Source organism: Gastrolobium bilobum, unplaced genomic scaffold (genome assembly GCF_033153095.1).
Source record: "Gastrolobium bilobum isolate Gb01-03AN ecotype WA unplaced genomic scaffold, APGP_CSIRO_Gbil_v1 utg16927, whole genome shotgun sequence".
Classification (NCBI taxonomy): Eukaryota; Viridiplantae; Streptophyta; class Magnoliopsida; order Fabales; family Fabaceae; genus Gastrolobium; species Gastrolobium bilobum.
In genome coordinates, this window is record NW_026899944.1 from 87955 (window position 1) to 103151 (window position 15197).

Genomic DNA, 15197 nt, shown 5'->3' on the forward strand with positions numbered 1-15197 from the left:
ATAAAACATGCTAAAAAGTCTTCTGTTAATTTGTGGAAACAGTCACTGATCATGAAAGTCGTCAGGCATTACAAGTTTATCTTTCTCGCAGATTTCGTGATATTAAACATGGAGGAAGACGTTGAGATGCCTCTACTTCTTGGAAGACCCTTCTTAGCTACTGCAAGAGCTTTGATTAATGTTGAAGAAGGAAAATTGATGCTAAGAGTAGATGATGAGAAGATGACCATTGATGTTTTTGAAGCTATGAAACATCCTGCCGACGGAGGAGATTGCTTCAAGATTGATGTTATCCAAGATGTTGTAGACGAAGCAATTGAGGAAGCAAGCTCTCCCTTAATGGAATTAGAGTCATTGGAAGGAAATTTATTACAAGAAGTCATTCATGAAACCAATGCAGTAGTTACAAATGAAGACGCGAAGCCATCGACTGAAGAGATAGTAAAGAAGAGTGATGATGCAACCCTTGGAGCATCGAAAGTAGAATTGAAGTAATTACCTCATACCTTGAAATATGCTTTTCTTGGAGACACCTATTTCTTTTTTCTTGTAATGGTGGAACCCACATATTTTATCTCTACAACATAAGATAACTATCTTATGTGAAAGGAGACTAATAAAACTAAAAAAGAAATGCATTATGTGTTACGAAATTAAAACATATGGTTATATACAAAAAAAAAAAAAATTAAAACATATGGTATATTTTTAGGGATATGTTATTCTACCATTTTTTTGCCTACCTTTGCCTACCACTCTCCAATACCGTTAGATCAGAATCTCAAGAAGAGAGGGAAAGATAAATGTTAGTTATAATTCTAATCTAATAGTATTGGAGAGTAGTAAGCAGAAAAAATAGTAGAAAGAATAACTTATCTCGTATTTTTATCATCAAGATTTTTACTTGTTTTTCTCGATTTAACTAATTTTGTCTAAATTTTTCGTATTTTATCTTTTCCTTTTAAATTTTATAGTTTCCTTTTTTTCATGTGTAATTTTGAAAAATTTGATTTAATTTGAAATAAGTTTTAGAGATACGCCTAAAGAGACAATTTATCCAAAATTAGATTTACTAAAATCTAGAAGAGCCTTATTGAAATTAAATCACATTCAATAATTAAAGGATTCTAGAACAATAGAGAAAGTATAGAAAATTAGACTCTTAAATTTAATTCAGTTCTATATATTGAATTAAAGAAAGGATTTATCCACACAAAAAATAAGAATTAATATATAATATTATCTCCTATAATATAAGCAATATTAGTGCATTAAAGTATTAAAGTAAGTTCTAATTTTGTCTCTTTCTTTCTTCTCTTTTAAAGAATGAGTTGTGTCATTTTTAATTAGTTTTCTTTTTAAATTGTAAATTTAAATTGTTTTAAATTCATCATGCATATCTCATTATATATTTTAAAAATACATAATTCTCTACAGGTTTCTTTAAGACGGTGGTCTAGTTCTAAAATCGTAAACGACGATGGCGAGTGACAAGTCGGTGCTGGCGGTGATCAGGGCTGCGAGGCCAACCTTCCGCAACCAAAACGACAAAATTGCCTTTGCCGTTCACTCCTCCTTCCTCGCTTCCGGCTATATCCTCATCGCCACGGGCCCCGAGGCCCTCTCCGACAATGCGTTTTCAATCTCCTCCAATGGTTATAAAAATACCCTCTTTCCATTTGCTTTTTCTACTTTTTTTTTTTTTTAATTTTTTGCTTAATTTTTCGATATTTATTCATGTACTGCGTTTTGTGTGTAGATGAGGTATCCGTTGATCACTGGAACGAGCTAAACGATGAGTATGCGTTCGTTTACACAAACCCAGAAAAGGGTTCGAAGAAAGTGCTTGTCAAGTGCCTCGTGATGAACGAGAAGTTGCTCGTTCATGCTTTGTCTGAAGGGTCTTCGGAGCCTCTACACCTTGAGATTAAGTAATTGGTTATTATTATTATTATTATTAGTATTACTGGTTTGAAATTTTAATTATTTGATGTTCTTTGGATTTTCGCAACTGGGTTTTCTTCCTTGTGTTGAATTGTGCTAATTTGGAAAATGGGGATGTTGGGTTTGTTTTTGTTTTTTATTTTTATGCTGTAAATTCTTTGTTCTTTTTTTTTTTTTTGGTTGAAAATTTTACTCTTTTTAGATGATGTGTTGAGAATTTTGGATTTTTGCAACTGGGTTTTAGTTGTTGCTTTAAATTGTGTTACTTTGGAAAAATGGGGTTATGGTCTGGAGGGTATTTGGAGCCTGTACACCGTTGAGTTAAAGTAAAGGATTTGTTTTATGTTTTTGGAAAAAAAAAATTGCGTTGTTGTGTGGTAAAGTTTGGATTTTTGCAATTGGGTTTTCTTTGTTGTGTTGAATAATGCTCACTTCGAAAACGGGGTTATGGGTGTATTTTGTTTCATGTGCAGTGTTGGAGACTATGCTGGAGAGGATGGGAGCAGCAATTATTCTCAGCAGTTCAAGAATTTGGAGAAGCTTGTGAAGAGTATGGATGGGGATATCTTGTCTAAATTAGATGGTTCTGCCAATGCCAGCTCGTCAAGTAATAGGTAAATTTGGATTTTATGAACTCTGTGTCCTTTTCAATGTAATCTGGAAATGCAGACCTTAAATAATTTGAGATTAAATGATTGAAACTTTATGAATCGGGCCATTATATAACTTTAAGAGTTTAAAACTTTTACGCTGATAGTGGATGAAAATTATCAGTTTAAAGTTTTTGATACTTTCACTCAATTATGTGGAAATGCGTGATTTAGTGATTATATAAGAACTGTTCAACTGAAACTGATAGTAGATGAATATATAATCTCACGATCATTTTTGTGGATAATGTTTGTTAGTAGTAGTGTAGTACTACTATAGAGTATAGCGAGATGAACTAGTTTTTATGTGATTAAATATTTTGAAGGATCTATGTGCAGCTTCCTGTTTGGTTCATATTATAGTAATGTTATATGAGAAAATTTGGCGCTTACATTTGTTTTAATTTTGGGTAGTTGCGATGAACTGCTATAGTGCTATGGCACTGCCTGTATATGAAGGTTTTTGTGCCATAAGGTTTTATGAACTAGGACCCTCTTTACAAAATTGTTACATTGCTTTTTTACAGCTCAGAAACAAGTGACAGAACAAGGCAAGGGATATATAGGCCTGGTGCTGCATTTGGTGAACCCGCTGGTCCTCCAAATCATCCTTCTGGGTAAGGGTTCCCTATTGCTATGTTTGTCTGACCATTTCAATGAGATTTGTTGAACACATTTTGATGCTGCTCGGTGAATTGATTGGCAATTTTGTGATTTTACACGCTCTTATTGTTTGCTATTTTGAGCATCAAGGTTCACTGATATAAATATCAAGGTGTTACATAGTTGATGGTCCTTGTTTGGAAATTATGAAGGCAGTCTGTATGTATGTGTGTGTTGCTGTGTGGTGGGAGTTGGTGTGGATGGATGTGGGAGTTGGAGAAAAGTAAGGTTGGTTTTGGGGTGGGCAGAAGCAGGTCCCTTGAAGTTTATGAAGTGTCTTGTATTTTCTTATTTTCGTGAATCTGTACTTTGTCTCTTGACCAATATCTTGTTGTGTAACAGTGCCAGAGCTCACATATAGACAATTTATACATAAATAATACAGATTTAGTTTCAGATACCTAACAGACTTTAAATAATGATGTTCTATAAGGATGCCCTCACATGTACCCCATGCCTAGTTGCCTGCTCTGCTTAGATATTTAAAAAAAGAAAAACTGTATACGATAAAAAAATACCATATTTATCTCTCATGATGAAAGGTGAATTTCTTCATTGTGAATTTTGAGTATTTTGAGTAATGAGCATACTTTTTGGGGCTAATGTGACCAGTCTTTGGAAAATGGTGAATTCAACTATTTCTTCCCACATTGTAGAAAGGAATTATGTACTGTTACTTAACCTCAGTATGTGTCTAACTTTTGATCTGTATGGTCTTCATAAGAACTGTTTTTGCTGATTCTTCTTGTAAAATGGAGCAACCAGTTGCGTGTATGTAATGCTGTCTTTATGATCGCTCTCTTTAATTTTGTGTGCATATAAGTACTTTTGCTTTTGTACTAATTAATTGAGTTTTAATATTTTTGTCTTTCTTTTTTAAGAATTATTTTCCCTCCAGTTCCCATTGGTTCTGGTAGTGATCTTGTTCCTGGGCCTGCTGCGGGAGTGTATCCTTCAAGGTATATTTTTCCTTATATTACTTTTTCAGTCTCTTAGCACAGTTGTTAATTCCCTATTTTAACAAATATATCCTTTGTGTTTAAAATAAAAAACCAATTATATCCTTTGAAACTTTCCTCACTGGGTTGCAGGGGTGATCATGGCTTTGGTGGGAGCATGCTTGTAGGTATGTTTAACATGTTCCAATTTAATGATATGTAAGCGTGCATCATTTTTGCTGTACCAAATTTGTTGATGCTGAGTTCAACACTTGGAAGCAGGGCCTAATGACCCCCGTTGGTTTGGTGGTGGTATTGGTGGAGAGCCTGCTTTTCCTGGAGGATTGCCGTAAGTTGTTTACATCTCTTTCTTTTCATTATTGCTCTTTGACTGATCAATGTAGTCAAAGCCACAACAACCCACAAGGCATGCCTTGGGCTCTAAGGTGAGGGAAGGGAGGGTAATTGTCAAGCTTCTCATGGATGCTTTTTCTTCAAGAGCGCCTGACTAATAAGTACTGGGCTTGACAGACCCCAGCGCATAAAAAGCATCAGCTTTCATGTAAAATACAATGGTTAAAGTTATGTAACAAATGCTGTATTTGGAACCACTGTTCTAGCACAACCTCCCTTGTTAAGAACTGTCTAGTCCTCAAGGCAGAAGGTGGGGAATTGGGCTCTAATGCTGCTCTCTTCTTCACATGTGGCCTCCTCAATAGGCTTGGACTTCCACATAATTAGCCTTTCTGTCACCTGCTGGCCTTGTTTGTGACTTCATGAGTAGCCAAGATAGCCTCTGGTTTGATTGGATTTGGGTCCTCTATGTCCATCTCATGAGGAAGAACTGCCTCCACCACGTGATTGGGGTCCTGGTCGAACCTTCCCTAACTACCTTCCTCTCTGTCTTTCTAATGGAGATCATCTTGTAACAGTTAGGTGGCTCTATGGCATAAACCTCCAACCTTATCTCCTCTTTTAGTCTCTCCATGAAGAACCCTGCACATTTGTTTTTCTGTCGAATTGGTAGTCTCTGAATTTAGTGCTTATTTTTCCTCTGTATTGTATTGAATCCTGAGAAAGGGAGGTGAACCGGAATAGTAGTAAAGCTGTTCTTTCATGACTAAAAGGTCTTGCGTTCAAATCTAGAAAACAGTCTCTTTGCAATTATGCAAGGGTAAGGCTGCGTACACGGATTGCTTCCACCCACACTCGCTAGTCGGGTTTAATGGGGAGTATTTTTTTTTTTTTTTTATTGTATTGAATCTTGAAAGGAGCTAGTCTCTAGTTGCCTCGTTCTTAGTAGTATACATATCTGGTACCATCAGTATGTCTCCAAAGCTGAAGCCTATTTTGCCATCCAAGGGACTTTGCACGAACTACAGAATCAGTTGGCCTAGATTTGTATGCTTTGGATGACTTGGAATAGGTCTATCCTCCTTAAGGGAGGCTAATCCGTCCTGCAATTAGGAGTTCAAACAGGCTACATTAATGATTTTATATTTCTCTAACATGCCGTTTCACACGAAAGCCCATTGAGCTTAAAGGGATGGACAACGCACAAGTTCACCTACCTGTAATTAGAAACTCTATAATACTTAAATATTTATTAATTAAATGGGGGCGGTGCGGATCGAATAGTCATGTTGGCTCTGATACTATGTAAAGAATCATTTCAACCCAAAAAACTTTAAGTTGACGAGTGAGGCTACATTAATAGTTTTATATTTCTCTAAAAGTGTACAAACTCACCCAAGAGTTCCCAATTCCCTATTCCAGAATCGACTCAATTCCTGCATACCCTTCCACACTATAATCAACTCCACTCTCAATTCCACTACCAGCTAACTTCCTCTCTCCATTCACAGCTTGCCACCTGTAATCTCCCATAACTTACTCATTTTCTCTCCCTTCCACTTCCTCATTTCTGTTATCCTTGTTACAACCTCCACAACGATCATTTCGTCATGGACCTTTTTCTTTGGCTTCCTTATCTGATATACAAACTGCAAAGGCCCATCACCTACCTAGAGGGATTGTTACCGGAGAAGGTCGGTAACACAACACGCTTCGCAGTAAGATGATAGTCATCGATGTGCGACAGTTGAATCTCGGTGTTATCGTGGTTCTGCACTCTGTCGCTTCCAGACACGTTGAATGGTGACCCTGGAGATTGCTGTTGGCGCTGGAATCCTTCTCTCATCTCTGGTGAGCATTGCTGCAATAGACTTGGTGATGTTTACGACCTCAGAATCAAGGAGCTGAGCTTTGCTGAACGGTCAACCAGTTTTGCTGCATGCTCCTTCAGTGTTGTGTCATGTGACCTCACTAGTTGATCCTGATTCACCAGCAATGCTTCCTGATTTCTGAGAGAGGACTCAACAGCACCTACACGCTCATTGATGGCGTCTAATCTCTGGGATGTCATTTTGATTCGCATGCACTATCTTCATTCTCCCAAGAAGATTCTCAATGAAAACAGCAAATTGATGGGAGCCAAAACTATTAGGAAATTGTATTAGCGGAAATTGAGGACTGGAATACACAAAATATAATAGCATTAGCTCTGGAGCTACTGCTATAACTTCCTAGGCCTTCCCAAGCCGTAAGCTCAAAAACTATAAAACCAAATGACCTCTTAAGGGAAATATTTCCCTTTTGTCAGATCCAATTTGTCCCACCATAACTAACTGTCCCTCCCCTCACGTGCTCGACACATACCTTCCATCCTACTACATTTAGGCTTTGAGTAGGCCTTCTAGAATATACTTGTAAGGCCGCCTTCTTTGGCTTGGTCTCCGCATTCTGAGCTGTATTTGGAACCACGTTTCTATCAATCTGCATGTGTTTTGTACATTTTTTTAATTTAAAATAACAATTTATAAAAATATTTTCCAAACAAAAATGGCAGCAGTAGTAGTGCTGCAAAAGAATGGAGAAGAGAAATGTGTAAATAGGGGGTGGCACAATTTTTATTTTACTCTTGCTTTATTATTAGCGTCTATCTTCAGTGGGATATTTGGCTTTTTGCGCCTCTTGCCTCAAGGCATCAAGAACTCCTAGTCTCTTTTGGCCCTTAAGGGTGCCTTTTTCCTTTGATTACGTTGTGTGGCTAATTTTGAAGCTTATATTTGGGTATGAATCTATCTAAACAGGGGTGTTCCTCCGGGTGCTCGATTTGATCCCTATGGTCCGCCTGGTGTTCCTGGTTTTGAACCCAACAGATTTGCAAGGTATGGTGGAAAAGACATCATATAGTCATACAGTATGTTGCAGCAATTCTGTCATTTATATGTTTGACCCTTGTTTTTTACCTATCATTTTCTTGCATTTCTTCATATTTCTCTTTTTATGTCTTTGTTAACGTAGGATGCTGAAAGCGAAATGGGGTGTAAGTCTAAACTTGGATTAATGTTAAAGGGGTAGTGATCAAGGTAGAAGGAAAAAAAAAAAAAAGCAGCACATTTTTCTACGGTAAACTATATGGATAGGTCTTGAAAATAATGATTTCAAATGTTAGCTATGGCTTTAAGGTATTGATATTTAGCTGGTAAAATTATTATGCTTAGAGCATAATTTGATGTCTCTACTCAATTGCTTGAAATGGATACCATTCCTGCTTGTATATTTGATCAGGATATTTCAATATAGGGTAAATAGTTTTACATCATATTTTGTAAACAACTCTTGCATAATTTGTTTTAGGAATTCATTTAATGAATATATATGTGATAGATGTGGGTATGATTTGATAATAAATTATATAATTGGTGATGTAAAATTGGTGCCCAAATAACTAAGAAAGTGGTCTTAGACTGCAGTTTTTTCAAAGGTAAATGAGTTGTGAAATATAACATGAAATAAACAGACTCTTTTTTTTTCTCTTACGTCTTGCAGGAATCCTCGGAGGCCAGGATATGACCCTCATCCAGATTTGCAACATTTCCGGAGAGATGGTGACTCAGATTACATATAGTTGTAATGATATCACCACCTTGCTTTCCTTCCCCTGTTCTGTCAATATTCCCTTTTCTCGGGGAAAAATAATGAACATTGAGCAAGTTCTGCTCAATCATATTGTTCTTGGTGTTATGCATCACTACGTGCTCCCTGGAGAAGTGGATTTGGATCATGTAAATGTCCTCAAGATATTGTTGTAAACTTAGAAGTGAAAATACCAAAATGCTATGCACATGGAGTGGTTTTGAGTTGCCCTTGCTAAGGTTTTTCATTTTTGTCACCTCTTGAATCTAATGTGTTAATAAGTTCTCCCTGCGTATCTGAGGATTATTAGTTTGATGATTGCTGATATGTTAATCGGATGATTGTAAATTTGTAAAAAAAAAAAATGTATTTAGTATATATTTGGATCAGTTTATTTTGTGGCAAAAAAAAAAACTATTAACCAGATTTTTTTAGGGAAATTTTGAAAGAAAAAAATGTTTTCGGATCATTCTATTTGTTTAAATTTTTGGTTTTATTTATTTAGGTTTTGATACTTGTTTTTTCTTTTAGTATTGGTTTCTATGATCTTACATACTTAATTACTTATTTAGCATTTCGGTTTTACATTTTTTTTTAAAATAATTAACTATAAGTATGCGTTTAATTTATATGTGATGTGATGCTTTCACACGCTTGACGTAATCATTCTTGGACTAAATTTTCTCGTCTTTGAGGTGTTCAACGACGTCTACTTGAAGATGAACGTACCTCTTAAATAAAATGACATCTGTTTATTTGATGTTAATTTTTAATTTAAAATAAAAGTTTAAAAGTCAAATAAAAATCAATTTCAGAAAGTATATTAGGCGTCAAACGAGGAAATATTCTGAAAATCTTGCTTCGTAACTTCTATTTAGTATTAGGGTTTTTATGCGTATTATTAATATGTAGGTAAAATATCAATTATAGTAACCTTCCTTTTTAATTAAAGTATTAACTGTTATGTTTACAAAAAAAAAAAGTATTAACTGTTATCACTTTTATCTTGTGAAAAAAATTGAACATTAATTTAGTATTTTAATTATAGAAACTAACAGTAAAATTATTTTTGTATAGAGGACTATAAAACTTGGAATTAAACAAATAGTACTTTTAATGATTAGACGACTAAATTGGTGTTTTATATATATATATATAAATTGAATTAATGTTACTTTCTATAATTAATAAATTAAAGTGATGTCTGATTTTTGGAAGATTTTATTATTTTATGTGAGAAAGAGATCAATTAAAGTAAATTAATGAAAAATAATTTAATTAAGATAAATACAGGAATATTTAAAGAAAATGTTAGGAAAAAGAGTAGCTCATATAGTATATCAACAGATAGATTAGTCCTCATTTACAGGTTCTCATCGATTTTCATTTTCTCTTATCATTTATTCATTTTCACTTATACTCGCGCTGATTCGAAAGAAAAAAAGAAAGAAAAAAGAAACCTCTAGGATGTTACTTAGTAACATTTCATTTTGTTTGGAGTGGTCGTGCTACGTGGAAAGTGTGAAAATGCAAAACAATATCAAAATTTCAACATTTAGAGAGCTAAAGAACAATCTTATAAGTTTTGTCCTTTATCCAGAACAAAAAAAAGACACAAATTGACTTCAATGTGGACTAAAACCAAAAGGTAACAAAGGAAAGTGGCATCCGATTTCTCACTTCTGAGCCCCCAAAGAGACGTAACAAAGCGGAAGACGTGTGGTATGCTGTGTGTCTTCTTCCAGCAACTTTCATGTCTTCTTATTAAAATACTGTTAATCAAGAGTACAAAATACTATTAACTAGCTGTTCAAAAAAAATAAAATTATTATGAACTAAGAACAGAGAGGTACAGATTATGTTTTTTTATATTATTTTTTTTATTCTTAAAACTATCTTATAGAATAGTTAATGAAATAAGTGTTTTTTGTGTTTTATTTATTTATTTTGAAAGTTAAAAGTCAAAAAAAACAAACTAATATATGATTTTTAAATTTGATTCTAAAAATTAAAGTTTTGAATCATTTACCCCTTCCCCAAAATTTTGAATTATTTATCTCCTGACTTAAAGTTTTTTTATCATTTAACCTCTTACTGTAAATGATAAAGAAACTTTAAGTCATGGGGTAAGTGATAAAAAAAATCTAAATAAGGATATAAATGATTCAAAAAATTTGTGAGGGGGTTAAGTGAGAATTAGGAAAACTCAGAGAATATTTTAAAGTTTTTCCTAGTTATAATATTTAGAACTATTTTTATAAAAATAGAACTTATTAAATAAGTTTTTTATTTTTTTATTCTAAAATTTAAAATATTTGTTAAAAACAAAATTCAAACATACCCATAATTTCTATTCTTATATTAATGTTTTCAACAGTTTACATTTAATTTAAATATTATTATATAATGAGATAAGATCCGTTTACAAACTTTTTTTGTAAATTATACTAAGTATGACCGGTCGTACACTGCATGATTAAAGTATAACCAATTGTACTTAATGTAGTTTGTAAACAAAAAAATTTATAAATATAACCTGCCCCATATATTACACATGATACAATGACATGTATACTGATATTTTGTGTCATATATTATATGTTAATGAAAGTCTCGAATTATATAAGAAGATAGAATATTTGAACACGTCTTCTCCCAAGCTATCGTCCAATCCAAATAAAATAAAATTCCAAAACCAATTTTTCTTTCCCACAGCACATTAATAAAAAGTTACAAAACTATGGATGTCACTTTCACTTTTTATTTTTCATTTTCATATTTTAAGAATATAATGATAACAATCATATGGCTCACATACTTTCTAGGAAACACCCCATCCTGCAAGTTTAGTCCTTTAATGCTCCCAACTCTGCAATGCTCCATAGCTCTTGAACCTCTAACTCTGAGGTTTTAGAAGCTCACCAGATTAAGCACTTAAAAAGAGTTTGGGTCAAGCTACATGATATGGGTATGAACAAACATCATGTGTTCATGCTACTAATCATCATGGTTGTTTCAATTGCAGAGAAACCATCAGTTATAGAAGGAAGGACACTTTCCTTAATATCTGATCAAGGTAATTAGTATTCAGAATTTTTCTTCCTCCCAAAGGTTCTGTTTATATATTTGCTTATTTTATTGTGTGCTTCTTTCTTGTTCTTTTGTATATGATGCAATATTTGCAGGGTACAAGAAGATTTTTGCAACCCTTGGAGTTGTTTGCAAGTGTTGTGATGGAGTTGGAGGTACCTGCACTAGTACATGGACAGAATCTTGCAATAACCTGCAGTGTTTTCCTTGGAAATCACACTAGTTGTCTTCTCTATCTTTTCTAGTCTTCAATTTGCTGTATACTAAGTTTAGAAAATCATATAAAATTAAACAGTTTGTAATCTGTGTTCTGTGTAATGTGAACAGTTTGAATTTGTGATGAACTTTTAGAAGTATCCATAGTTCTTCATTTGAAATATGCTAGTCTATAGCAATAATGTATGAATATATATATGATGACTGCATGTCCATTGTTATTTGTTATTTGTACTTTAAAATTAACTCCAAAATAAATAATTGTAGTGTAGTTATGGTTGACTTTAATATATAGAAGAATAAGGGAAGGAGGCTTTCATTGAAAAATGTATTTTACTATCCTGACTATGACAAGTGGAAATAGCAAAAATTGTTGGGAAGAAAATAGATTTTCAATTTGGTAATGAAATGATAATAATTTCCTTAGTTTGCGATTGAATGAAAATATGTATAACTATAAAGTATAAACCTTCTATTTCCTTTCTTAGGCGAAATAAAATGTAACTCTATAGATAAAAGTCTGCAAACTTTTGGTTTGAAGTTTTTTCAGTATGTGTTAAATCACACATGATCTTTGGGATAGAGGATGATTTGTTATGCATATTGAATGAAGATATGGTATTTGAAGCAAGTGGAAATTTTTTTGATCATTTTCTATATTTTGAAAGGATCAGAGAAACTTTATGTTTGAGATTTTTCTTGCACTTTCATTGCTTACAAACAATCTGGAGAAAAAAGACAACAATGCCTTAGAAACTAGTTTTGGCAAATAACACCGTACTAAGACTATATCAATGATTTTATATTTTTTTCACAAAGAAGAACTACAAATAAAAATATCAAAAGTTAAAAGGGTCACATAAATGCCCATTCTCAATGATCTCCTTGAATAAGTGCAAGCTTGATTCAAACTTAATCTGCACTTACTTTTGCCTTTAGTGTAAGCAGATCAATCGATTTATATCTCTGTTTTGGTTTTACAGATAAAAAGTTCTTATAAGAAAGCATAAATTGCAAAAATGGAAGGCAATTCAAAGTAACTTTGCCTATTAGGAACATTCATAAAATGATTTATTAAGATGGGTGCTCGCAATGCAACATTTGGTTACTGATACGTTGAGATCACAACTCATCAAGCTAAAAGAATATTTGATTGAATATAAGTATGTTGATGAATTAGCACAAAGTTGTTTGAGCTTAATTGATAATGAGGAATTTGAGTCTTGAATATGCAATTGTGATAAAAACTTGTTAGGGAGTGTTAAATAACAATAGACGAAAGGAACATTAAAATAAACTTCCTTCGCAAGATCACCATGAAGAAAATCATTCTTAATATCAAGTTGAAAGAGGGGCTAATGACGGATAGCAACCATGGCAATAAAGAGGTGAACAGTAGACATCTTCAGAGAAGAAAAAGTGTCACCAAAATCCAGTCCAAATACTTGAGCGAAACCCTCAAGTGAGCCTTAAGACGATCCACTTGACCATTAGGACCAACCTTAATAGTATAAATCCAGCGACAACCAACAACAGATTTTCCAGATGAAAGAGGGACCACATCCCATGTGCCATTGTGCTGAAGAGCACTTATTTCATCAATCATAGCTTGTCTCCATCCTGAATGTTGTAATACCCCGTAGTACTCCGGTTGTTAACCTCATGATATTACAGCGTACACAGCGGAAGATTTGATTAAATAATTAAAGAAAAGTCTTGTGAAAATACGAATAAACTTTTTCCAAAATATTTTCTGAAAATATTTCTAAAAACGTTCACGTGAGATATTGCGAAAGCGTAAATCTAAACATACAACTACTAATTAATCCCATGAGCCAGTATTAGTGGCCATTGACCATCAAGATATGACATCAAGTGTCATTCCTGACGGAGTCTTATGGACAGCATAATGACTGTATTTCGGATAACTGGGAACATGGGTCCCACACGGACTCCAATCCCCTCAATGGATCAATACAAACGATAAGACTCCATGCCCAAATTAACTGAATACATGCATCAAGTCTATATTAATTCAAAGTATAAAAGCATCAGTAAATAATCCATGGCTCTAAGGATACCATCATGATCCTAAATAAGCACATACAATAATCTCCATAAAATAATTAAGCAGGTTAACAAGTCTACATGCCAACATCAAGTCTAAACATAATATAAAATCATCAGCTGCATCATCAACTACTCCAATGCGGGGGCCTTGCCCCTAGAGGCATTACCACTACTCTGGGTACCTGAAATGATGTCCCCAAACGGGGTGAGATAACAACATCTCAGTAAGCTCAAGGTTCATAGAGGATCCTCTAATCCCCTGAGCCCACTTCTTGCATGACAAAGATATAAAGCATATAATACAAGCATACAACATAAACATAGCATCATCATATCATCCTTGTGTAACCCCAGGGTCAAAGCCATAGACGGTTACACATGTGTGACTTCCAGGGTCAAACCATAGACAGTCAACACAACCTCAGTATGAAATAGCTCCCAGAGTCAAGTCATAGGCAGCCTACATACCATGATCACTGGCTAGGATCCTCATAATATATATCATCAGTGCATCATCATAACATCAAGATCATATAACATCTATATGAATGTGAATGAATGCACATATACATCATACCATATACTTTCATACAATACATCCATAATGCCCAACATCATGGTGGGACCACAAGAGAGAGGAGTCAACTAGAACTAGGAGCTTACCTTAGGGAGCTTAGCACAATCCCACACTCCAATATAATACGTATGCTCCAACAAAGTCCTCAAGTGCACGGTTCTCTAGGCACACATAGAGTAGGAACCATTCACATTATTAATTACATATTAATTAATCAAGTCATATCCACGACTTAATCATTTAATGATTCCACTTTTTATACTCATATGCCAATAATATGCCCATTACAAGTCTAGACCAATTATTACTTATTACATATTTTAGTGCATTATTACAAGCCACTTTAATCTTCAATTACTTACATAGCTTAAAATCGCATGCAAGGCTCACTTAGGTAACTTTGATTATTTTCAACTCATCCAAGCCATATTTATGGTTATTATAAGTTACTAAGGGTTCCCATAAGCCCACTTTGCTTAAATATCACTTTTACGGTTTTTCCATAATTGTACATGCTTCTATTTTCTATTTACTAGGAACGACTCACTTCTTATAAAATTTTCATATTTTAGTATGTTAATCTAGACTCAATTACCTTTCCAAAAAGGTATCACATGCCTCATTTGGAGTTTCCTAGCTCCGGTTATCACCATTTGAAGTTGGACAAGCAAAGCTGTTTGCCAACTCCGATCATGGCCCTAAACATCCTTTACCATTTCTGAAATTCTGGAAACTCTATTAAACCAATTGCTCTCAAATTTTATGCAGACAACTAGAAACATTTATCTTTAATTATACATATTATAAGCCTAATTTGAGTAAGCACATAGGGAGAAACAATTTGTGGAAGTTTCAGCCATGTACAGCCCCTCCACATGGCCTCCCTGTGCAGTCTTCACTCAAACGAACATAAAAAATGGAATACATCTTCAATTGATACCAAATTTTGACACCACATAGCTAACATCTCAAGATTCAATTTGATATAAGTCACATCCCTATATGACTTCTGTGGAGGAAGATATGCTCTCTCCAATTTCGCCTAAAAACTAGTTACTTAGCCTTAAA

General features: G+C 34.1%; 2 protein-coding genes across 2 annotated transcripts; both read left to right on the plus strand.

The window, feature by feature from the left end:
• The first annotated feature begins 1437 nt into the window (after window positions 1-1437).
• LOC133294308 (probable proteasome inhibitor) lies at window positions 1438-8567 on the plus strand. Its single transcript, XM_061492964.1, has 9 exons — window positions 1438-1655; window positions 1760-1931; window positions 2418-2558; window positions 3122-3211; window positions 4139-4216; window positions 4349-4383; window positions 4478-4544; window positions 7348-7425; window positions 8090-8567. The coding sequence occupies exons 1-9, from the start codon at window positions 1481-1483 to the stop codon at window positions 8166-8168; spliced, it is 915 nt and encodes a 304-aa protein (XP_061348948.1). The 5' UTR covers window positions 1438-1480; the 3' UTR covers window positions 8169-8567.
• Window positions 8568-10995: 2428 nt separating this feature from the next.
• LOC133294310 (uncharacterized) lies at window positions 10996-11611 on the plus strand. The gene is made up of 2 exons (XM_061492967.1): window positions 10996-11252; window positions 11362-11611. The coding sequence occupies exons 1-2, from the start codon at window positions 11141-11143 to the stop codon at window positions 11487-11489; spliced, it is 240 nt and encodes a 79-aa protein (XP_061348951.1). The 5' UTR covers window positions 10996-11140; the 3' UTR covers window positions 11490-11611.
• The last annotated feature ends 3586 nt before the right edge of the window (window positions 11612-15197 follow it).